The 26,316-nt window shown below is 37.0% G+C and overlaps 1 protein-coding gene across 2 annotated transcripts in view; it reads right to left on the bottom strand.

Annotated features, from left to right (window-relative positions):
• Window positions 1-26,206, bottom strand: part of SWT1 (SWT1 RNA endoribonuclease homolog) — a 39,996-nt gene extending 13,790 nt beyond the window's left edge. For both annotated transcript variants that reach the window (XM_052802307.1, XM_052802306.1), the window contains exons 1-16: window positions 26,007-26,206; window positions 25,054-25,128; window positions 21,615-21,673; window positions 19,278-20,031; window positions 17,856-17,921; window positions 17,671-17,727; window positions 16,907-17,036; window positions 16,673-16,774; window positions 14,941-15,129; window positions 14,291-14,384; window positions 12,850-12,986; window positions 11,867-12,018; window positions 10,446-10,584; window positions 9,284-9,429; window positions 7,725-7,933; window positions 5,932-6,060 (exon numbers count right to left, since the gene is read on the bottom strand). In XM_052802307.1, coding sequence (XP_052658267.1) covers window positions 5,932-6,060; window positions 7,725-7,933; window positions 9,284-9,429; window positions 10,446-10,584; window positions 11,867-12,018; window positions 12,850-12,986; window positions 14,291-14,384; window positions 14,941-15,129; window positions 16,673-16,774; window positions 16,907-17,036; window positions 17,671-17,727; window positions 17,856-17,921; window positions 19,278-20,031; window positions 21,615-21,673; window positions 25,054-25,119 — 2,429 coding nt within the window. In that variant the 5' untranslated portion in view covers window positions 25,120-25,128; window positions 26,007-26,206. The remainder of the gene's footprint in view (window positions 1-5,931; window positions 6,061-7,724; window positions 7,934-9,283; window positions 9,430-10,445; window positions 10,585-11,866; window positions 12,019-12,849; window positions 12,987-14,290; window positions 14,385-14,940; window positions 15,130-16,672; window positions 16,775-16,906; window positions 17,037-17,670; window positions 17,728-17,855; window positions 17,922-19,277; window positions 20,032-21,614; window positions 21,674-25,053; window positions 25,129-26,006) is intronic.
• Between the last annotated feature and the right edge of the window lie 110 nt (window positions 26,207-26,316).

Genomic DNA, 26,316 nt, shown 5'->3' with positions numbered 1-26,316 from the left:
TCAAACTTTTTAATTTATTACAACTTTCATTAAAATAGGCAGAAGGCTAAAGGACAAATTTGGACCCTGGCAGCAGAAAAGGCTGTAGGTAAGTTCAAATGTAACAGGAGATGGCAAAGAATCCATGTAGGAAAGGAAACGCTAGAACTAGGAGAAAACCTTTTGTCAGATACTGCACATTTTCAACTGTATCAGACATGCTAATTAAACTAAAGGCTACAATACTACAGAAAAGATGAGCTCCGGAAATGCTGATGTAAAGTGGTTGTTTTCTTAGTAACCAAGGGGATGTTTCCACATTAGTGCTGACCCCTGGGGAGGGACATTTCTACATACAACGCCTCTCCACAAAATGCCTTACGGCTCATCCAACCGCAATCCTGCTCTCAGCTGTGCCAACCTGACTATGTGTGGTCAAAACACACCATGGAGGACGTTATAAATCCTCCTCTTGCTCGCAATTTGTGAGTTACGCAAATTACGTTACACACCTTGTTCAGAAGTTGGAAGACAGCTGATAGGTAGCAGTGTTAGCTGGATCTGCCACCAAGAAAAGGAAGAGGGAACCATGCCCCATGTAGTATAATGTTTAAATGCGGTATTTCCAATACCCATTTCTCCTTCATAGTAAATTCTGTTTACCTTGGAAAGCCGCACAAAGCCCAGCACTCCGAGGCTGAAATTTACATTTAAAGTAATTTAACTGTTTTCCTTTAGTGGGTCAAGAACATTTCAGGTTTCACCTAAATAAATAAAAAAATAAAAATCAAACAACTAGTGATAGGAAAGTCTGATACTTTTTGAACTGAGAGTTAATCTCCACTTTATTTCCAGAAGGAGACTGCATGCGGAGGAAGATTAAAAGGTCAGCTCTTAATCTAGAGACTTTATGATAGAAATTACTAAATGCCATGGCAGTCTAAGGGAAGGAAGACAATTTTCTAACTAGACACCAAGAAAAAGAAATCTCAATTCCTCCATTGACCAGCTGAATAAACAAAGAGTGAACAGCTTCTCTACAGCTGTAGAATTCTGTTTTTAAATTAGTAAAACTGTAGAACTGGTTTAAAATCATTTAATCCCAAAATATTAAATTCAGTGATCAGTTTTGATACAGTAACGCTTTCCTGCACTACTGAGATCTTAAAAAAATTATACTTTTAATTTACAAATGTTTATGGAGTCCTCGTCTAAATCAGTGCTTTCCAAACAAACAAAATCACTGCGAATTTGAGAGAAATTCCATTCAGATAAAATATTAGAAAAGCAGAATTCAGGTTCCTTACTGCAGTAAGTAACAGATAAGTATTTTTACAGCTGACACTATGTTCGTATAAATATTTATGAGTATTGTATCTAAGAGTATAAGCTCTAAATTGTGAGTGATTTTAAAGTTGGCATGTGAACAGAACAATTATTTCTTTGCTAACACGTGAAAAAAAAATCAAACTAGAAATAACTGTATCAATTCACCACAGACTAAACTTTTTCTTTTCTGTTAACAAGGATTTCTCATCTAAAAGAAACTTGGGCAGGGAACATGAAGGCATGTAAAATTCCCTAGAGGTGCATACAAACCTTTGAATCAGAAGTTATGTTCAGCCAAGGAAAAAACATTGGCTAATGTAAACCCCTACAGATACATTTAAACACTGCTGCTGAAGCCTTTGAAAGGGTAAGAAAGCTATCTGTATCCAATATTCCAATCAGTATGTTAATGGCAAGATTTAACAGCAACAAGACACAAAATATGCTTCAGATGACTGACCATGAAAACCTACAAGTACTTCCAGCCTTCTAGTGGTGTTGGTGCATACATTAATTTCAACAGGTTAAGAAAGAAACACATCCTGCATGCAGAAAGCCAAGAGAAGTTATGATGTAACTTAAGTATAGAGTCAAATATATCTCAAGTATATATACTCCCCCAGCAGCGATACCTTGCAAGGCATTCTGCACTTTTTAGAACAAGACCTGCAAGAGTTAATTATCTGTGGTAAGTACTTAAACCTCTCTTCTCTCCAAAGATGAAACATCTTCCAGCAGAATGAGTGGAAGAACTTCTGCAAGTGATGAAAAGTTTGGCAAAAACTTGAAAACCCTGAGTTGTAGAAATACTTCTGTCGCCTCAAAGAGCTACTTGAAAACTGAGAAATAAATTTAAAGATTTTTGAAGATAATTATTTTATTTTAAAGATTTAAGAGACCTTAAATTAGGTCCCCTAATTAACTGGTTCCAAATAATACCCAACCCAAATAACACACAACATAAATACAAATATAAACCACCACTGAAAACAGTCAGAAATACTATTCAATCCAAATTATTTAAAAACATGTCATGGTTTTAGAATTTTAATTGAAGTGTAAATTTCAGAGGTTTAATAATCTTTGTTCATTGCTAGTCAGTAAACATAAATAATAACTTCTGCGGTCAAAAGTGGAAAGGAGGTATTTCATGCTCACTTTTTGAGTAAATCTCAAGAACACACTGATATAACAATGGCTGCGAGGATCAACTATATTTGATGAGACAACTAACACATACTTGTTTAAATACATTCCTGCTGCCAAAAGGAGGAGGTAGGTTATCCACAGTTGCTAAACATACTAGTTACCATCTTCATTTTAGAGCTGAAGTACTGTAAAACATTTATGGCATGCAGTATTTTGCAGTATAAATACCATTCTGCTACCAATGTTGTTAGAGGAAGAAGCAAAGATAAAATTAAAAATATGTATGGTATGACAGAAGTTACAAAAACAGGGTAAGATGCAAAAAGCTGTTAATAAGACCTCTTCCATGAAACAGCTGCTTTTTTTTTTTTTTGTCTTTTTTAGTATCCATATTGTCATAAACATGTTCTGGTCATCAAGTCCGAACAGCTGCAGTAGTGTCACTAGTATTTTTTTTTTATGAGGTATTTTTTTTTTTAACGAGGAAGGGTATCATTACACACGTTTATCTCAAGAAGTGGTATTGTGCTTTTCTGCTTGTTTTTAACAATCTGAAAATCTGAACTTTTAATGCAGTTGAATTTTCAATATAACTTCTTTCTAAAACTTTCAAACTTTCACAAGACAGTTTCTCTCTTCTTTGTTCTAGACAGCAAGGAATACAAGGTAACCCAGAAAACACTTGTATTTTATCACTAAAAGCTGTATTACCTCCAAATATTCAAGCTAGAACTTTTTCACTACTTTTTCTCCATATGCCTCCTTTTCTGCAATCACACTATTAGATATTAACTGTAAGTCACTGAAAGGTATTTTTTCAAAAATCAAGAAAATTAAATATAATCCAAGTTCAGTTTTAGAAAGGGTGAGCGACCTAGGCAAAATAAGCCGCCTTCTTGCTTTTGAAAACTTCAGGCTTTTTGTTTTAATACTCTGTAATATACATAAACCTACAATGATTCATAAATATGGCTTCTGACTCTCTTTGGAAAACCTACGCGGAGTTCTCAAACTAACTTAAATACCTGCACTCAAGACTAAACAGCCGAGTACATGTTACAGTCTCTCTGAATTTCTTGCTCCACGATGCCCTCTACTGCAAACCTGCAGAACAAACTCAGAGCAGGCATTTCCAAGTGCAACCATGGAGGAAAATTACTCCACTTCGAGAATCATCCTGGATGCACAAATAGTGTATTTCAGTTTAGTGGTGAAAAAGAAAATTCTAAAAAGTATGAAAGGAAATTTTAAAGCCATTTCATCAATGTTATTGAGTGTCATGGTAATCACGTGGAACAGAAAATAGCCTCTCCATTTCAAATAAAGTCAAATGACAGAATCCTGTTTATCTTTGCTCCAGATATTCTAATGGCTCTAATCAAGAAAGTACATCTTTTGTATAAAATAGATTTCTCTGATATATTGTTAGACCTTTGTATTTTTACAGATCTCTCCCATAAGGGGAAATATGGGAGGTAAGTAGCTTTCACTAAAAGAAATAAAAAATGTCTTTTGTTATCACCACACAAAGTTTTAATGAAACACCTCTGTAACACTGAAATAATGATCTTCAAGCACCATATTCCCATTAAATCTCATCTACCACATATATAAACTGATACCACAGGATTTCCTGCAAGATCTTTAGGACTGGAATGAAAAGAACCAAGTTTAGCAGTAACCTGCTTTATTAAAACAATTTCTTTAGAGAAAAAAACCCAATCAATCAGCAATGAAAATGAATCAATTACCACCAAGCTCCTCTAGCTCACATTTCTACCCATATTCTTCTGTTTCTGCTTTCATATTTAGACTGTTTATCTTTGACAGAAAGACAACAATTCTTTGAATGGATTTATCCCACTATTTGTGTGCCGTACAAAAAAAAAATCAGACCTAGAACTTAGGCTATAATACTACTGGTGCAGGGATGGTCTTTTACGCTCATGTGAACATACTACTTCACATGAGTGTACCTTGAAGCTTGTTTGGGACTTACAGAATATATATTTTGCTGAAACACTTCAATTAAAGAAATATTCTTTTGACCGTAATGAAAAAAAAAAGCAATAAAAACTTATTTGGGAGTGGTGACAAGTGACGCAAATGTTTACATGATTCTATAATAATTTTTATTGAAAAAAAGAAATACTCTAGCAGTTACAGATGAAAACTAGCTTAAGTCCTAAGTGACAGAGCTCCAGATCCCTGCTCCAGACTTTTGAAGTGCCTTGACAGGTCAGACCTCACACTTTACAACTGGGATAACCATACATCCATACTTTGCTGGACTGTTGTGATAACTATAGCATAAGGACCATGAACCTTCAGAAAAGATCGTAATGAACATCACTAAGTACTGACAATGCAAGTTTAAAAGCTCAAGACTATGGTAGAATGATAAAAAAAAACCCACTTGAAAAAAAAATATGCTTATTAGATAATCTCTAACAAAGCTGTAACGGTCTAGAGTAGAAATATAATATAGCTCAACATTTACTTAAAAGGCAGATTGTTGATGTACATGGTAAGCCAAATTGTTTGGATGCACCTATTTCACAGTTTTCTAACCCATTTGCATTGTTACTATGCTCAAAAAGTGTGCGAAGTGGTGTCCTTTTCCCAAATCAAATAGCTCCAGCCACTCAGATTCACAGCCTGTTACACTTTAGTGCTCACAGCAGTTACTGGAACTTTAACTACAATTACAAACCAGTTCCTACAAACACTCTTTAAAGTCAATGGGAAACTGAGGAACTCCACAATCGTGAAAGTGACAATTTAAAGCATTCTTCTGTGGCTGTTCCTGCTGGTGAATAAACGTCATTGCTATAAAAAAAGGACTAAGCTAAGACTACACAGGAGATACCGTATTCTTTCTGAAACTTCATTTTTATTATTCTGCACTCTTTAAAAAAAGGGAGAAGGAAGACAGAAGGAATATTATCCTTCCTAAACTGAGAGTCCAGCTGATTGATTGTCATTGTTACTGCTGCAATATAGCTTTTGACTCATGAAGGATACTCTGAAACTGGTAACAGCAAAGTCCCCAAACTTTATGTCCTCCACTATATCGGAAATTTGCCCTAATTCCAGTGGGCCTCACATTTGAAAAACAAATGTTCTGAATTATTCAAAGTTCTTGCCATCAGAGCTATGTATGAGTTAATCGTGTCATAGCTCCAGTTACACTCTGAGCAGAGGCAAGTGGCTTGTCACCAAATACTGGAAAACAAGTCTCAAGTCATAAAAGAGAAAGCTCACTAGAAGAGATCTGAATGTCTGCTACAGTTTCTTATTCTTTTGCTACCAAGAAATGGTTCTAGGTAGCCTTCATACCAAGATTTTTACTGAAAATCATGTAACTAAGCACACATAACAAATTGTAGTTTGGCATCAAAAGATTTCAGCAACTTCTATGACTTTAGGTGACTGTTACTATCACTAGCTTTTAGGACTAGCTTAAATGCTTACCTACTAATTCCTTCATGGATATCATTCACAGCTGCCAACAGTTTCTCCAAACCTAAAAAAGCTTCTTCAAACGAAGACTTTGCAGTCACAGTTACTGTGCTGGGGTCCAACTTTTGGAAAATTTCAATACTAGTATTAAAAAGAAACAAAGAAGAGACATTGAAGAGCAATTAATAAAAAATGCTCAAAATTCAGAGAAACCGGTATCCATTGTATTTTGACTATTAAAAAAACCAAGGTCAAATGTAAATCTATACTACAACCATGTTATCTAAAATAGTCTTAGAATAAATGGTAGAAAGACCATGCCCTACAATTGTACTTGCCTGTGTAAAATTTTCCTTAATGACCGTATTCTATAACAGTATTTTACCTTTGACTTAAATAGGTTTATCATTAAACTTCACTTGAGAATGAAAACAGTCTCTTGATGCATGACCTGAGTACACCTGAGTAAGCCTCTTTTAGAAGAGAATTGTTAGGTTAAAGTAGCCAAGTAAAGTGATTTCCATCAATTTTCCAAGCAGTTTCATTTTCCAGATTTACTGGAATGGGCTTGACACCTTCCCTGCAATGGCTGTGTTGGGACGATATGCTGCAGTACACTCATGAAGAATTATCCCCACAGGTGCAAGGCAAGTAGTATATTCTTGACATGAGCAAGAAGAGTGTGAAGTGACCCTTGATTCTAAACTCTTACCCTCATTTCACAGCATGGTCCTTAACAGGTGCCAAGAGCCAACAGTTCAGTTGCATTTTCATTATAAAGTGGTACACTTGAAAGAGTTTTTCCTCAATGCCTACGTGAAACCTTCAAGTTCACGATTACTATCCCAGTAAGAGAACACACTGAGACTGGTCCCTGGTGCACATCCTCAGCTGACCTGAACACCACACCAAGACAACTCCTGAACAGCTTCAGTTCAGATTAATCTGCACTGGCATAGAGCCAAGAGGAGTATGCCAGTGTAGAAATGGCATTGGTAGAATTATTATCATTGCTTATTAGGTGAGTCCTTAACAGACCCCCAAAAATGGAGTTCCTTTGTGCTTGACGTAACTCAAGAGTCCCTCCTTTGAAAAGATTTCAGATTAAGACTACAAAAAGAAAACACAGTATCTATTCAGTTTTGTGATAGCATCCAAAAGTATGGGATCTCAGTGATTTTCAAGCAGATTTTTCAAAAATAACCAAAATAAAAACAATTGTAAAACATCTAGATGGAGGGGGGGTAATTTCCTGCATTTTCTAGTTTATATGAGAAAGGAAATTCATCAGTAGATTCTGCATTTGGATTTTATAGAGTGAAGGATTTTGCTTAACAAGAAAATTTATTACATTTCAAATTGAAATTGATTAAAGTTTAAAAAAAAAAGTAAACAGTTTTGCATAAGCCAGTATACATCCACAGGATTTGGAAAGAAAATAATCACAAGAAAACTTAGAGCTTGAATGCCTCATTTTTATGGATAAAGACAGGATTTCCATGGATGTCTCACATTTGTACCTCTTACAGGATTTTCAACACCATTCTCCAAGGCAACTTATTTTAGCCACTGTCCAGAAAAAGAGCAGCGGACCAGACAGATCACTGACTGCATCCACATAACAATCTGCATGCTCCTAACTTCTTTATGCAACAAGTTGTGTGAATTTTTTTGGTCAATTTTTATTAATTACTAATAGCTTCTTCTCTAAAATAGAAAAAAAAAAAAAGCAATTTCTAAAGCATGTTTGTTTGAAAATCATGTAAAGTTATGTAGAAGTTCTGAACTTCTTTAGCATACCATACCTGTACAAGTTTATTGTATTCCATGCACCTTCAAGGACCGACCAGATTTCCTGGTGCCTGTTTTCTTGAGCCACATGAGAGCTTGGCTGTAACTTTTCGTCTTCAGAGTTTTGCAAATTTGGTGTCATTGCTTCCATTTTTTCACATACAGCATTTTCTGAAAGAACCATGATGTCTTCTGATAAATCCTGCTCACTGTCTGACCCCACCTTATAAAACAGTTCAGCAAACAAATAATGAATGTATTTGGTTCCTAACTTAAGAAAACTTGAAGACTTCTATATTTTTTTTAAAGCAATGCTCAAAAAAGCAAGGCCAAATGCTTCCAGTCATAACCATCTTTATTATAGCCTCTGCGTCTAAAGCATCTCTCAGTCTTTCACCAAGTCTTCTATATCTATGTATTGGTATTTCTACAGATAGGAAACTGAAGCAAAGGGAAACCCTATGCCAAAGCTTCCCAGGCATGGTAATCTGGTATAAAAAAGAACTGCTTCTTACTCTTACTCCCTGTCCCACAACTGATGGCACATTTTCCTCTGCAACAGCACAAACTACTCATTTAGTAAACTGATTCAGAAAATTTGTCCAGATTAAACTGAATCTGGCACAACCTAGTCTGTAAAAAGGAAGTTCTTTGTGAAGTCAAACACTTGGCAGGACAAGGACAGGAGGAAACAAGTTTTCAGACAGAGAGCCTGCTTCTTATGGCAGCACCGTTCACAGAACTGCTAAGTGGCTCATTGCAATGCACACAGCAGTTACAGCAGAGTAAACAATCAAGACTCCTCAGATGATCCTTCCTCTCCTTGACCACCTTCTTCCTTTCCCCTTCAGCCTTCTCTGAAACTGAAAATAACTTTTTACAGATATTCTGACCCGTATTCTTTCCCATATATAGAAATATTTCAAGTCATCCATGCTTATCATTCCACTTTTTATGCCATTACACATGGAACTAACAGTAACCACAAACCAAGACACTGAAATTTCTTCCACAGCAACTCAGAGATGAGCTGGAAGTAAAGACATACTTCTCAGAAGACAAAAGGTGTCAGGACACCCCCCATTAACTATGACAAAGCACATGATACAAGCGAGTCCTTTCTTCATGTGTAGCACCAGAGCTACCAAGAGAAGGAAAGCTGAAATAACACGCCTAAGAAGAGTAGTGTTGGATCAATGTCAGAAGTAGAAACAACAATTTTCATTTTAATATTTCAGGCCCTTTTCCATCAGCTACAAATGCAATAAAAAACTAAGAAATTTTTCCTGAAAGCAGCTAAATAATGTTTTGCAGTCACACTCCCAACACTAACACATTTATGTTAGGGAAAAAAAAGTCTACCAAGCATATACATAAAGGCAGATATTTGCTACATGAAAATAAAAGTTAAAGTCGGGGTCTGTTAATTTTGAAAACGCTCTAGCAACAACATTTCCTGCAATAATTTGTTGAAATTATAGGAATATTTTAGAAATCTAAGCCACGTTTGTAACATGAACATGGAGCAACTTCAAGAAGATGTTAGATGAACAAATACTAAAGCTCCCCTTACCTCTGTAAGTGTTTGGTATAGCTTATTCACTTCAGCATAAGCCTGGGGAAGTACACCATTATAGTCTGACCGTGAACTGAAAGCATGGAGTAATTTTTTGGATTCCTGGAGCAAGATACGCACTGTTGAGGAATCAACTGGTTTACCTGATATTTAGACATTAATATGGAAGGGGAAAAAATAAAAGTATTAGATGTTAGGTATTATCAGTCTTAGGAGGCAAATTTAACACACAAATAACTGGATTAACTGAAGCACATAAAAAGCCTTGAAAATGGTTCAGAAGCATTAAATAAAACAGTCTCAAGAGAAACGCATGCGAGGTTAAGACTTCCCACTTCTTAATCAAATCTTCCAAATTTATCCCAGGATCTGGCAAGAGGATCAACTGACATATCTAAAATAATTTTGCAGAACAGCAATATCCCAAAAGAGGTATATCTGTTAAAATCAAATTCTTAAAGATATCTTTAAATAAATGAAAGGGTTGGGGGTTTTTTTTGTTGGTTTTTGAAAACAAACCTCCCTGCCCTCATCTATCACATTAAGTAGTCTTTACTCCTCCATAATTTATTTGGCAAATACAGATCATTTGGCCACGCATAACATGGTGGCAAAGGAGGAAGAAAGATTATTTTCTTTTTAAAAATAGTTCAGAGACTTTGGTGACCATTAATATATATTCATTAAAAAGTTTTTCCCCTGATTTTTGCAGGTACATAGAGATGTGTGAAATAAATTCTTACATGCCTGATAGTGTGCATACATTTGCTTTTACTGTCCTTGTACAAAGAGTAGAAAAAAGCCAGCAGAACACTGAATTACAAAAAAAAAAAAGAAAAAAGAAAAAGAAACATTTCAGAAATCATTTTTATGGCTTTTGCAGGTGATATTTAGACCATTTGGGACCACAGTCTGGACAGACTTGATCTCAGCACAAGCTTTGTTTTTTTCTTTTTCTTTTTTTTTTTAAATGTAATTCATAGCTCATCAATTTCATTTCAATTCTGGCTTCACGGCTACAAAAGCAGAAGAGGATGGAACACATTACTATTTAAACATACAGAGTACATGCCTTTTCAAAGTATCTACTTCTGTAACTACTAAAACCACAACAGTGAGGTTTTTACAAGTTTACAATAACGTTCTCAGAGATTCTTACCTGTACAAAGGTGTTTATAGAGACATTCAATGGTTGAAAGTAAACTCCTTGGCACAACATAACCAAAAACAGCCATCCAGTGTTTTTTATAACACTTCAGCAAGTTTGCTAATGTCCATGGTGGCTTCAGATACAGTATCTGAAAGACAGTATGTTATAATTTCAAAGGCTGATTTTCATATATACATATTCCTACACATACCACAACCGCTCTATTCTTCAATAATGTTATGATTTGTGCTTGCTGAAGTAGAATTTCAATGATTCCTCAGAAATAAGGCTATATTCAGATTTAACAAGTTTATCTATTAAAAAAGATTTGATTCAGCAGCATCATGGGTTAAACAGTGATGCTCACGTAGAAGCATTCAATGTACAATCATTTTCATGATTTTTGTTTCCCCTTTCCTGAAACACTTCAAATACTCTGGAGTTAACTCTTAAAGCGATTTAATGTTACCTGTGTACAAAAGCCAGAACAACAGTAAATATGCCTTTGATTTTCTAGTATTGTTAAAAAAGTAAAAATAAACACACTTTTCCTAGCTGTGACTATACATACATGAAGTAATATATGCATATTGCAATAAAATTGGAATCTATTACTACCAAGTGAAACCAGAGTTTGAAAAGATATTAACAGAAATCTGCTAAGTTAATCAGAAGTGCCTAAAAGCTTAACAGCTAATCAAAGCTCTATCTTATGGAACAACAGTCATCTCATGCAAATGACTTTTTTTTTTTTGAAAGCCACAGAGGCTTATCTGCAATAAATTTAAACTTCTAACTAATCCCTCCCAGCTATAAAATGGAATCTAGACCAAAGCATGGATAATTTGAAAGTGCCTTGTACATGAGTATTTAGTTTCTATTAATACTTTTGAAAGAGTGAATGTTTGAAGATTCTTGTTAACACCCTTGTAATTCTGTATCTGCATTGTAATCAATTTAGCTGTGAACAATTTTATCCACATGGTATCTAAAAACATCTGTTCTGATGGGGAAGAAGTGCCTTCTACAACAATGCCTCAATATTATATAAAACGTGATGGAGTAACTTCTTGAAGGACATATTTACAATGCAGTGATTTAAACATAGTAGAAAAGCCAAAATAGAAATTTAATCCAACTAATAAAAAGAGTTGTGAAAATTCACACTGAACAGCCAGCATCTCTGTTACCGTATTACTAAAAGACTGTTAAAGTATTGCACAGTCATTACCGGTCAAATAGAATAACCTTGTTATAAAATGAAATAGTAAAACTGAATACTTAACTGTTCACTGTCAGTGAACTGTTATGTTAGTGAACTAGATAACTTAGCTGTTCAGCTTAGCACAGGTACTAATATCATTAAAACACCAAGGATGCTTAAACCTCTTAATACTTGAAATATCAAGCAAGATGACATTAGAAACCACCTCCATCCATAGGTTTCCGAATGCAATTTTCATTTCAGTCTCCAAAATACAAGATAAAGCTTCTCCTAAGTTCTTTTCAAGATCTGGAAGTATATTTGGGAATCGCGCAGTAAGACTAGCATCACCTCCTTCTGTTTTCTGGAATTCTGTATCTGTTAAACCAATGATAATAAAAGGCACTTATTGCAACTGTTTCTGTATCTAATTTATGTTGATAGTACACAAATAACTTGTCCCCATAAAGACAGACTGCACTTCATATTTATGTTTTGAAGCAGATAGGCTACATCTACTTAGGTTCCAAATATTTCTAGTAATACCCATTTGTACTGTGGATATTTTTAATTATAAGCTACTAACCAAGAAGATTAATTTCCCCAGAGCATTAGCCATTTGTGATCCTACTCCACATTTCTTTTTTCCTTAAATAACTTAGATTATATATGGCCAGTGGGGTTATTTATCAGCAAGTATAAGAAGATCACTTCTTAATACTGTAAGCTGTCTTTGTATCTTTGGAAAAATGAACAGGCAACCCAAGAATCAAGTTCTACTGTTTAGGATGCAGGTAAAGGTATTAACATAAAATGGAAGGAGTGATCTTAGCATACTGAATTTTAAAACTACTAAGAATAGGACTCAAACTGGCTCAACTAGAAAAACTTCTTTTCAGTCCTAAAAAGTTCAGGACACCTTTTAAATGACTATAAACGCAGGAAATTCATGCTGTGTTTTTTCTATAAAACAAAAATACATCATATTTGAATTTCCTAGAACTCTGAGACACATGTTTTAATAAAGGTCTCAAACTTTCAGAAAACCATTTACCTTTGAAAATAAAAAATCTCTGCCCCAAACAAAAAGCATTCCTAAGGATTCAAACTATATGAACATTATAGTAGAAACTACACCCCCTCTCCCACACTGATTATTACATGTCTCAAAAACCAGCATGTGTATATGTGCACATTAAACAAACTTACCACATTTTGAGTGTGGCAGCTCAACACAGTTCTGGTGCCTGTTTATGTTCAGATTCTGTAGAGCAGTAACCAAATCAGCTTTGCAGAATGCTTTGACCTCACTCACAATGGCTTTATTACATAAATTTTTATCATCCCTAGGACAAGAGAATTAATTGTTGACCTAAAACTGACATTACTACACACTAAGTAATAAAAGCAACACACTCTAAAAATTGTCTTTGGTAAGCTTATTTTGTGAGCTTCATTGTATATGAAGGTTTTTTTTCTCAAGCAATTAGAAGCAGTTCAAAATATTAAACCAGAAAACTAACTAAAGTATGTTTCTAATTTTTTCAGAATAGACAACTGAAAAATGTTTCAGGCTGTAGTTTGCTTTAAGAAAAAAACAGCTATAAATACTACAGCAATGATGCCTAGTTGCTATGATCTTAAAATCCAAACAAGGCAATAATACTAAGACAGTAATATTTTATTCAATTGCTACAATAAATTCTCATTTTCAACACCATTTTTTACTGTTCTACTGGCCAAATCATTATCCCAGATGCCACCCTGAGGTATACACTGCTACAGCAGAACTACTATAAAGATGCAGTACAAAGTTGGATCCTAGTACTTTCTAAAAAATTCCCATTGCTTATATTGATAAAGGATAAAAGTTTTTTTCAGATGAAAAGCACTTCTGAAGTCACCTCTTGTTCTTTACTCAGAGAAACCTAAAATCATTATCAATAGCCCTACCAGTACTGTGACTGAAATAGTATTTTCAGCAGCAACCCAATCCACACATGTCAACTTAAACAAACCAATGGATGCCTAGTGTCTTAACCCCACTTACTGAAACTATGCAGGAAATGGTTCTAGCAAAGACCAAAGCAAGTTGTTTACAGTACCTGTCAAGGAATATTAGCCCTTTAAAAACTAGCTTCATGTGACTTGAATAAAATTGAGAATCAATACTCAGAAGTCAGCTGTTATCTTCACAAAACAAGAACAGAGGCAAACCTATCTCCATCTTCCCTCTTTCTAAGAGTAACTCCTAACAATGTTTATCACTGTTCCCAACTAGGCGACCAGAAACAAATTATCGAACCGGATCTCAATCATTAGCACAAATATTTTTTTCTATTTTGTAACTCTAGTAATATTTTTATGAGAAACTGGAGTAAAATCCAAGAAAGCTATACTTTAAAAAGTTTTAGAATTGAATATTGAGTAAACTTAATTCTACTTCAGGCCTCAAACACATGAAGGTGATTAAGTCTACAATATTTGTGTTTTATTACATCCTTCTACTCTAGCTTTTAAGAGGGTGATTGCTCTTCAAAAAGCCTACTTCAGAAGAAGGTTTCGTTTTAAGACATGATCTGAAACTAGGGCATTTGGCATGAGACTAACTTACACCTCATAAGAGACCTAAAACCACACAGGAACTCACGTGCAGAGTATGACAACAGCTTGAGGAAAGAGGTTCTGATACTGCAGACAACATTGTAAAACACGATCATCATTGTTCTCGTCACTCAGGCCATCTGCAAATTTAGTTAAGACAGTGCTGACATGTTCAGAAGTAATTCAACATAAGAAATACTTCAGTACAGTCATGGTACTGTTTTTAAATTTAATACTCCCCAAACAAGGGCAGAGAAGTGTAATCTAACACAAATCTAAGCTTTGAATTCTTAGGTACTACTCCACTCAAACCCGCTATGGTTTTGCCAGAAAATGTCAAGTGAGCCACACGTAAATTTGAGTATGTTAGATTTTGTGATGACTGAGTCAAAAGCAAAAGCACACAACATATCCTTAGCTCACAGGTATAAATAACTAGATGAATTTTCATTTAGTAATCCCCCAACAGATGTAGCTAAAAGTGAGAAACAATTGATAAAACAATTGTGAACAAAGCACTAATCTGAATAAAGTGTTTGCATACTACAGCCTTGGATATGCTCTGAAGGCTGCTGTGAGCTAATTAGCAAACTGCAGAGTGAACACTGTATTAAACTCAAAATTTAGTGCTAAGGTTCATACTAGGTGAACTCCAAGGATTAAGTATCCAAAACAAATTGATTGCACATATATTACACATTTTTTGAGAAGCAAGCTGCATGGATTGCCCCCACAATTTTGAATCTTGGTTTTTGAGACATGTGTAGATGAACTGGACTGCAGGGATAGCTTTGTCCCGAACATGCTGCAACATTTTCCCCTTCTTCAAGTTGTCCAACTCTTGCAGAACGACCCAGGGAATTATTAATGCAAGTCTGCCAACACCTGGAAGGAAAAACAACCCCAAACACAACCAAAAACCAAAGACATTTTGAAGAGCCATGCAAACTACTACAGGTAACTTTTAATTCAAACATCACATTTATGTAAGTTCACAGTTATGGTTTTTGCCAGTAGTTTTCATAGTCCATGCTCAAGAGTATCTAGCGTTAAAAAATGAACAACTGAAAAAGGCCAAGTTCCCTCTTTCTAATCTAACCTCAGACTTGCACTACATTGGTTACATGTAAAAATGACTATTAGGCAAACAAAAGGAAGACACAATTTTAATCAACAGAACACTCTGACAACAGTGTGTAGCAGTATTATAAAATATATTTGCAGCAATTATCATCTTGTCACACACTCACTGTAAGATGTTAAAGCAAGGTGACAGCAGCTGAAATAACAGGCTGAAAATACCTGAATGACCACAACAGTCACTGTGCCAAAACAATCACCAAATAAAAGGAGCAATAGTTTGTGCTAATTGCCAACCAGCATTCCTGAGCCAGGAACAGGAAGTATGGATATTGGACTATGGTTTTATTTGTAGGTAAGTATGGTCTGAATTTTAAAACGTATATACATGGTAGATCAGAAATTTAATGACTGTTCTGTTGGTCCACCCCCGACAAATACTTCAACTGTTTTCTTTCTTATTCACAGTATAAGAATACAATTTTGAAAAAATATATTAATATCCATCTGCTTGGTAATAAATAGGTCAGGACTGAGCAACCTTCTGAACATAATGGGTCTGATGCAGGACCAGAAACTGGGAGCTGCAATATTCTAAAAAAGGCATCCCAGTGTACACAACGCAACACTATTCCTAATATGGGAAAGAGAAATACAGTCTCACACACTCTTGAAAATTACTCAGGCCCTTATTAAAGTTATTTTCTAGGCAGCCGGAATAAGTGTATTCATCAGCTGAAAGCATCAAAGCGCCCTAAGTATTCTGATAGATTCCAAATATGTCTACCAACAACTGACACGCACAATCCTAATCCTGCTAACATTAAATCACTAAAAGCTTAACAACATATTAAAGCCAAACATTAAAGCCAGGGTCTGCAATCTGAATTCCTGAGAAATTGCTCACACGTCTCATGAATTCTGTGACCTTCACCAAGACAGAAATAAAGGACTGACTGCTTATCAGATCTTAAATGTTTTTAGGTTTCTAGAAAAAAGAAATGCTAAAAAGACATCATTACCACTAGTAATGGATTAAATGCTTAAAAGTATCTTCTTACAATAGGTAAGACGTATTTACCTCTGAGAGTTCACACACATTCCTGGGAACGTTGACCATGATTCTCTGTAGGTACATAGGTATAAGTATAGTAGGTTCTACTTTCATACCTGAACTTTCCTTAAGAGGCAGCCTATTTGGGTTGACAGAAGTGTGAGCCTTCTGCCTCTATATGAAACCTGCTGCCTTTTTAAGGAGCCCAGGTTTCTTTTTCTTCACGTAGCCTGAAGTTCTTACAACATCTGTTTTTTCTTAAAATGTCTTATTGATGACCGTGTATTTACATACCTGGTATATCCTCAGATTTCAGGGATCTGACAAACTCAAGGTGACTAATCATTATATTTGTGTCAATCACAACCAATATGTTCAGACCAGAAGTAAAAGCCTCTAGGGGAAAAAAGAGAGAGAGAAAAAAAAAACCAGTTGCAAAAAAATCAGTTGTGTACTCTCTACTCAGACCACTAACTGACTAAGAACTACTTACAAGCAGATACCAAAGAACATCAAGTCACGACATACCAGCAGAAATATTTAAATCCTGTTCTGGAAGGTCTATTTCCATACTTGTAAGTTCCCCACAAGTCTGTACTACGGAGAGCACCATCCTCTTCTGAACACGAGCAACATGCAAATCTTCAACTATCTGCATCTACAGTGAAAAAAATGTGGATGTATGAAACCAATTGTAAGTAATCACTTATGAATTGTTCCTGAAAAAGACACTTTTGCATTAATGCTGTAGTGTTAAAATGGACTAAAAATGAAGCATGAAAAATTTTAAGTTGGTACAACAAATGTAAATCCATGAGAACCTTCTGCACATCTTCCACTACAAGATGTCTACAAAAGATGTCCAAAATATGGCCTAGAAGGACAGTTTGTTTATAACCTTTCTACCTGCTACCCAAAAACTTTGTTCCATTTTTTGCTACATAGACTGCCAGTTTCCTGACAGGTGTTTCTTAAAAAAAAAAAGTCTCTTCCAACTTGAAAGTTAGAGGATGGAAAATGAGATCACTAAAGTATGTAAGCACCTGTGAAGGCCCCCTATGTTGCAGAGAATAACAGAAAGGCAATCCTTCTATCTCAGAAAGTTCCTGATTAGCAGTACTTTAGCAAGTTTGTTTAGTATTTGAAAAAAATGCTCCACATTTTTGTGAAGTGTAGATCATAAGCCAACAATGAAAAATACTAGGAAAGGTCACGGAATTGTCCAGCTACACAACGTCAGTGCCATGAGTTTTTAACATAACTTAGAAGTGTTAAATTAAAGCATTACTAACCTCTTGGTCTGTTTCTGGGTTCTGACTGTCTTGAAGGGGTGGAAAGACTTCAAAGTTCTGTAGGAAGAATTAAAAAAAACCCATACCAACCACACAAAATATCAAGGAAGACTGAGGAACAAGTGATCCCCATGTCAAGAGTTTTGGAATATAGCTCTTTAGTGTTAAACAAGTACATCACTAACCGTTTGGACAGACTTTATGTCCTCACCTTCTTGGTAGGAGTCAGAAGTGCACGGGACCTCAAAATTCTAGAAACGAGTAGGAACGCAAGTAGAACACGTTATCAGTCTGAGTGCTTTTTAGAGAACACTGACTATTCCCAAGTGAATTGAATAGGTAACAGAAAAAATATTGTCGATATCCATGATGAAGCATCTACAGTATCATTTCAAAAGGGCTTAGAAAGATGGCTTTCTTTTAAAATAAATATAGTGGTTTACACAGTAAGCCTATTTTTCCAATCTCTTGTGGGTTTGTGACTATGTTATTCTTGCTCTGGGCTTCCCAGTACAAGACAGACATGAATTTAATGGAGTGAATTGAGCAAAGGGTCACCGAGATGATTAAAGGACTGGGCTGTGTTATGCAAGAGGCTGAAAGAGTTGTGACTGCCCTGGAGAAGAGAAGGCGGAGTCTTATCAATGCTTATAAATAGCTGATGGGAGGGTGTAAAGAAGATGGAACCAGACTGTTAGCAGTGGCCAGTACCAGAATGAGAGGCAGTGGGCACAAACTGAAACACTGCAAATTCCATCTGAGCATTAAAACCCCCACTTTTTTTACAGTGAAGGTGCTTGAACAGGCTGCCTGGAGAGGTTGTGGAGCCTCTATCCTTAGAGGTATTCAAAACCTGACTGGATGCAGTCCTGGGTAACCTGCTCTAGCTGACCCTGCTTGAGCAAGGAGGCTGGACTAGAAGACCTCCAGAGGTGCCTGCCAACCTCAATGATTCCATGATTCTGTATGTAATTACTATCTTTGTGTACACACAAAATGATCGCGCTACCATAATGTGAACTGCAATCTCCAAAAATGCTAGGCATGTTAAACAACAACAACAAAGTAACGATGCTCATGATAAAGTTGAGGTGCAGAGCCAAACACAAGCTACAACTCAGAAACAAACTCATCACAGCCAAACATGAAGTTCTGCAGGAAACATACAAATTTAGTCCTAGATCTACAAGTTCTCCTGGTATCACTTTGCCAGCAATAAGCACCTGTTTGACAGGCAAGTTTTCATTGGTTCAGTTTATTCATTCAAAAAATTATACAACCATGCCAGCTCAAAAAAAATTCTCTTGACTTCTACCTAAATTGAAGTATTCCACACCCCCAGCAGCAAAGTAAAGCTATGAAAGCATATGTGCAGACACAGTCCTAATACGCAAGACCTTTATTATTCTAGTTTCTTTAATCATTTAGCAAAGCAGATAAACATTTTAACATGGTTTACACTGGGATCAGAAAAATCTATCTAGTTAACTATGAAATCCTGTTTGAAATCTGTACGACGACAGTCTGCTTATACAAAAAATACCTGCCATTCAGAAACTAGCCTGAAACATCTATTTGCGTAATACAAAGAATTGGGTTCTCATTACCTGCTTAAAACATAGTGCTGTGGCTTCAAAGTCCCTTTCTTCAGTCCCTGAATTACCAGTAGCTTTATCAAAATCAGCATCCTGTTTTTTCCGTTTACAAGAGTCCCATTGTTGTGGTGTTTCAGTTGAATAGCATGATGGCATATGTTTATTCACATGCCTTTTTTTCCTAGAAGACTCCTTATATTCTTCTTCATACTCTTCTTCCCAAGTCCTAGATAATGTATTGGGCTTCTTAGTGAAAGGCCTATCATCATGCACAGTCCCTGTAGAGGTGTCAGATGGCTCTTTTGGAATTCTGACATCTTCACTCTGTTTTTTTGATCCTTCTGCCTTTTTACGTGGTACATGCGAATCGTACGCAGATGACTTAAATTTTTCCAACATAGTTTGTTCCACTTTTAACTTTCGTTTGCAGAGTTCAACTTTCTCTCTCTTTTTCCTCAGCACCTTGTCCCTCTGAACAGCAAAGCTATGCCACAGTCTTTTTCCTTCTGTTCCATCAAAACGACTTTTGTTACAACTTTCGCTGCTAGTGGTCACTACATCAGGAGTGCATGTACTTTTTCCATGTTTAATTTCTTTGGCTTTGAATTGGATAATTATTCTCTTCTGCTTTTCAGTTTGGATTAAAGAATTGTCTGTTGTTTTGTTTCTATTTGGAGATTTTCCTTGGGATCTTCCATCAGCACCATGAGAAGTACTACAACTTTGGTCTTGCTTCTTCTCTTGCCCATCTTTCTCTATTTTGAATCTATAGCAACATTATGAAAAAAGTAATGTAATCTAGATCAGCTAATGTAAAAGAACAGCAAAAAAATAGCCTACACTTGATTTAGGCAGTTACAGCTAAGTATTTATGCAAACCAGTTTGGTATGTTCTTAAATATGAACTTGCAGCAACATCTGTCCTTTAAAATAGTTTGATACAGCATTTTTAGTATTTACATTTTTCCTAGCTGTACAGCTATTTTAGCTTACAAAATTGAGAAAAAGCTTTTTCTGCATTGTCTATTGGTTTGAGAGATGCCCTACAAAGTTGAGTTTCATCTTACCACACAGGTAAGTTTTAACAGCAGTTTAATGATGTACGAGGTGCGTCATCCTAAAATTTGAGTGTGCAGCAGTTCAGCTTGGTCGCGCAGTGCCAAACACCACACAGTTTTCAAACAGTGCAGGATAAACAGACTGGAGAACTTGGAAAAGGAATGACTGATGGGAATATAGTAATGTTTTACAGAAATCATGAATGATACGAAAACTGAATAGGAAACTTTCTTGTAAGAGCAGAGAAAATACCCAATAAATTTATCATACACTAGGTTTACAATAGCCAAAGAAAGTTTCTAGCCTACTCTATAATAGTGTTATCAAAAATGTTGGGGAGGTAAAGGCCATTTGACAAACTCACATAGGACAGGTAACTTAAATGTACCGATTGGCATCCAACTTCTGACTTAGGAGACCCTTAACTGGTTGTTAGAAGCTGGAAGGGTGTACAGCAGGAAAAATCATCTTGTACTTGTCTTATTTCACATATTCCTTCCTACACAAGCCCTACTGGCCACTGTCAGGGATAAGGTACTGGACTGGAGAGAGTTTTGGCACTAACATAGTTACTCTTTTAAGGTTATATCATACTGTACTAACAAACAGTGCTTAACAGCATGTGTGCATGCAGCCAAATACCCTATGTCTTCCAAGTCCAGTCTAACAGAGAAACCACAACAAGATTTTGCCATGATTAAGAAACAATCCAAAGCTTTTCCACCTCAGGATTCACAAGAACATTCTCACTTTATATGAAGTAGTTTTCAAACAGTGTTTACATTTGCAACACTTAAGGTGAAAGATTGCTTTCTCTGCCTTGGAATCAATTACTTCAAGCATCAGGAGTAATCAAAGATTTCAGAACTAAAGGAATCTACAAAAGGTACTAAGTTCACTGCAGAACTATCCTCCAGACTTCAGTGGAGCCTTTTTTTGCTAACAAAACAAGTGTAGCATGCAATACAGAACAACAAGGTAGTACTCAAGACAAAAAAAATTAATCTTCTCATGCCAGCAGTGTTGGAAGGATATAATTCCTACCCTATTTGAAGTGTAGTAGTATACATTACAGTAAAAAAAAAAAATTCTGAACCCTGTCTCAACTATCTCAAACCGCCCAGCTTAGACAGAATCCACTCATTAATGCAATGCCAACACTTCATCAGTTAAAATACCATATTTTATTTGGCAAACAAGTCAAACAAAATTCTTAAATTCAGTATTACAAAAAGTCTGTGACTGTTTTATTTTTAAGTAGTTCTATTTAATGACAGAGCAAGAATTTACCTCTGAAATTCTGTCTCTCCTTTCATAGCATGGTTATAAGATCTTGTGTCTTCTGAGTTCTGAAAGAAGGAAAAAATCCAAGTGCTTACTGAGGAAACTGCAGTTAAAAAAAAAAACCTTCATAAGATGGAACAAGCTATTATTTCATACTAGATTCACCATGATTTATGAATAACTTAAGCTTGAAAAAGGCAGCCACATACCTTGCTATAACTTAGTATTTAGATTTTGTTGTATTTAAGAACAACACAAGGGGAAAAACTGAACGTGGCACACAGTCCTGGGTTATAAATAGAGGAAGCTCAACTAATTAAACACATTTGGGATTCATGTGTTTCATATACTCTACAAGTGTAACAGTATTCTTAGGGAAAAAAAAGTTACCTGAAGACTCCTTCCAGCTACCTCCAGGTAAGGCCAAAGAGAGGATATTTCTATGGGAGGTTTTTGTGCAGAAGAGATGTGTTACTAATTCTCATCAGACTTACTAATTAGGTGGAAAAGCGTGAAACTGCAGTTACATAGGCCTAGTTAAGAGTAAGGATAGTCCCCAAACAAAGAACTTGAACAGTCCTTGTTTAGAAAGCAGTTATATCGCAAGCTGCGTCGCATTCATGTTGCAGAATAACTGGAAGGCAATTCTGATCAGGTCAAAACAGAAAGCAGTTTATTATTGCAGCTATGGGAGAGAACAGAGAGCAGTAAAATGACAGACTGCTGATATGAATTCTGCCCAACAAGGCATTTAATTTTTATACACCTTTGGGTTATATGACTCAGTTTTCCGAAAACTACAGCAGGGTGTTGGAAACCACAACAGAGAATGGTAACATATAGATTACTTCAGATAAGGAAGCTCCAGACAGTGTATCCTTTTACAAATAATTCGCTCCTTCAATAATTGGGTCATGCTGACTCAGGGAGGCCATTAGGTCACTGCTGCAGAGGTTTTCCTAACTAGAGAGGCCTGCAAAAGCCCTTACCTACTTTACTTCCACATTAGAAAGCACTTCATTAAAAAATAAAAGGGTTGCAGAAACCAGCAGAGTTCTAATGAATTAAGGAAATTTTGAGAACTTCTGCCTGTGGTTTGTTCTGGAGTTGTAACAGCAGCAAAACCACTGAAACCGTAACAGGAGGCTGTTAAAGGCTGCTGCCACTGAGAATCATATCGATGCAACTTGCTGCAGTTGAACAGCTCCTGTTCAACTCACATGATTACAATCAAATAGGAATCAAAGTGTTTTATTAACAACTCAATTAACTGGCAATCAGTGAACTACACACTCAGGGTCAATACTAGCAATACAACAGAAAAACTGTAATAATAGACAATTAGAAAACGATACCAGATCAGACAACTTGGTGCCAGAAAGTTTTAATCTCATCCCCTACACGATACACTTTGGCACACACACTCATGCTGAAGATGAGGGTGCTCCAGTCACGCATGCAGCTGTACCGCTTCCTCCAATCTGCTAATGCACATGCGGGTGAGAAAGGCTCCCCATGAGGTCACGCACACACCCCCAGGGTGTGGGACCCTATGGGATGGCCCCCCTGTACTGTCACTCCACCAGCTGGAATGCAGGCTACTGAAGTGTCCGGTAGTGAAGGTGCTCCATTGGCGTAGGTGATGGTCATAATGCTGGTGGGACAACTTGGGGCAGCATCAAGCCCAGTTTGACTCCTGCTCTGTTACCGCTTTCTCTCTTCAAGGCCTATTCCCCTAGAACCATGAGTTTTCATGATGTTTTTAGTATTTCTTTTCAACCTAGCTCCTTCTTTTCTCAAAAGTCTCTTGATAATTTTCACTTAATTTGGTCATCTTAAACTTTGTTACTGTTATTTTCCTCTTAGCATTATCAGTCTGGGGTAACATCCTCTTGGAACAGACTGTTTTAGGTGTTCTGTTTACAATCCCATGGCTATCATATCACCTGGTGTTATCCAGGCCATATTACCAAAAGGCAGCTGTGCTAACTCCTCCAGACAGCTCTGTGTAAAGCTGTTCTAGTTTATACTGTGACAAATGTCCTTTCATTCATAATTATGGAATTATATGCCGAATGGCTAAAAGCCAACAAGCATAAAGTTTTCTGTAATCTGTGGTCATGCTTACACCACACAAAAAAAACCCCCAAAGCCCCCAGCATAATCACACCTAAATATGACTCTACTTAAATGGCTTACTCTCACCTGTAAGAGCTGAAGATACCTCTTATCCATATTGTGATCACACTGAAGAAACACTTGCTACTAATCAGAAGTTTCCTTATCTTTTTGCTATTATCAATTTGGGTTCTCACTGTTGCTTGCACTGGTCAATGTCAGCATATAGCAATATTTAATGCTGTCTCAAACAGACTGAAGTCACACAACAGTTAAGAAGTCTGTATTCTTCAAATTAGTTTAGGCATTAGCAATGGCAATACAGCTATAGTATGAGGTTTTAAGCCAAGTTTTTACCCTTTGTATTACAGAAGTAAAAAAAAAAAACATCTACACCCTAGGATAAGTTAATGTTAAAAGACAAACTGAATAATAATAAGGAATTCAGGAGAAAAACTAGTCACAAATACTTGGCTTTGAACAACATTTTCTACATGAGCAAAAGGCTTCTAACATGTATAACTCAGTTTATAAGGCCATAATATCATGTTCATTTATAAACACTTCCAAACATTTTTTGAGATATTTATGGTAAGACAGTTAAAAGGTCTCTTATTTCATATATATCTTACAAAATCCAAGGAAAAAAAATCTAGCAAGCTTAAGAGTGGATTTATTAAACTACTAATTTATTGGATATGTATTATGCTACCGGCAGGAAATAACTTCCCAGAAGGGGATACAAACAATAAAAATGGGAAGCTACATACCTACATACAAGTGTAACCAGAAAGATCATCACCTCTGTAGCACCTGCATTTTACAAGCGATTCAGTGAAGACTTACTCACTAGGTACAAATATGTACCAGAGTATACTAAGAATTTTGGTCATTTATTTGTGTCTCAGTGGTTAAAACGAAGTATTTGAGAGTTGCTTGCTAAAATGCTGCAAAGTACAATATGTGATTAATCAGAAAATTAAGATATATGATCCAAGATAAAGAACAATCCAAGAAAACAGCAGTGGTTTTGGTAACAGTTTTAAGCTCAGCTTTCCTCAACCAAGAAGATACACTAAAATAAAAATGTCTCTTATTTTCTGATACCCACACTATTCTCAGTCTCTGGAGAAAAACATAAGCTAGTTATCTGGCTAGAACTTGCAGTTACCTGATCAATTCAACCCTCCTGTTATTCTCAATGACCCCACCTTTAAATTTGATTTCCTCCTTCTATCACAAAACTGCTAAACAATTCATGCTCTTCTCTTGACTGTGGGGTTTTGAATTAAAATAATGATAATAGTAACAATACAGCCGTTCCTACTTTGTCATCTCGGCCATCCAAACAGTCTTCCTTCTCAGTTAATTTCTTCAGTTTCTTTTTAGACATCTTCAAATCCTAAGAAAAACAGTGTTGCCATTATTATTTATTTCAAGTTTTTATTTCCAGCTGGTATAAAAAATAAATTTAACTGCGTAAAGAAAAAATACTCTAGTACTCTTCTCTTTACAGAGTCACAGCAGATTTCAACAGGGTTAATTATTCACATCTCGCTACTAAGAGAACGTCACAGAAAAAAACTCATGGCAATTACTTTACGTTCTGCTCCAGAGAGACATATTTTGTACCAGCAAACGTACCAGACTAATAGAGATGAACATGCTTTAACGTTTAGTCATACAACCGTGAACTTTTAAAGCAGTTCCAACCGTATAACTCCCGCCTCAGGCCTCGCCCCCCCTTCCCCTGGGGTGGACGTAATATCGTGACATCTCCCAACAGCTACACCACCCTTTACGCAAACTAGTCCTGCCAGCCTGCTGCGACCAAGAAGAGGTTTAAAAGGGCTACAAGAGACCTCCACCAGAAGCTCCCAGAGCTTTAGAAATGAATTTCCAGAGTACAGGTCAACTACCTAAAGAGATAAGCCCCAGAAGTAGCTCAGCCATAAAGCAGGGAGGACTAAGTAAACACACGGCTCTTTAAGACAGCCTTCAACATGGGCGGGTTGAAGTGACTGAAGGAAGAGCTGCTGCTCCGCCACGACCCAAGGGGCGGCAGCCTCCTGCCCGCAACCCCAGGCGTGAAGTACAGGGTGAGCCCCCGCGGCCCTCCACAGGACAAGCCAGCCGGCCGGCCTCCCCCACCCCACCCAGCTGCGGCCAGCACCCTTCCCTTCCCTTCTCTTCCCTCCCCTCCCCTCCCTCCTTCCTTCCCCTCCCCGGCAGCAGGGCACAAGGGCGGCCCCGCCTCACAGCCCGCCAGCTCGGACGCACCCTCCCGCAGAAGTCGAAGTCGAAGCGGGCAGCGGCTCCGCGCCCCTCCACCCCGTTGTGCCGGGGCGGCCTCGGGAGGATAGTGCTGGCGGAGGGGCCTCAGGGGTAACCCCAGCACAGCCCCGCTCTGGGGCCGGGGACTTCCTTGTCAGCCACAGCCTCCCGCGCTGCTCGCCTCCGGGCGTGCCGCTGCTCCAGCCCTGGCCCCACCCGGCCGCAGGGCGCGCTGGGCAAGGCCCGGGAGCCGGAGCCCCGAGACGCTCTGGGAAGTGTAGGCGGTGCGAGCCCGGCTCCTCCCACCGCCGTACGT

The sequence above is a fragment of the Harpia harpyja genome, chromosome 11, assembly GCF_026419915.1.
Source record: "Harpia harpyja isolate bHarHar1 chromosome 11, bHarHar1 primary haplotype, whole genome shotgun sequence".
NCBI classification, from domain to species: domain Eukaryota; kingdom Metazoa; phylum Chordata; class Aves; order Accipitriformes; family Accipitridae; genus Harpia; species Harpia harpyja.
The sequence above is the reverse complement of the archived record's forward strand: the minus strand, read 5'-3'. Positions and strand labels throughout refer to the sequence as shown.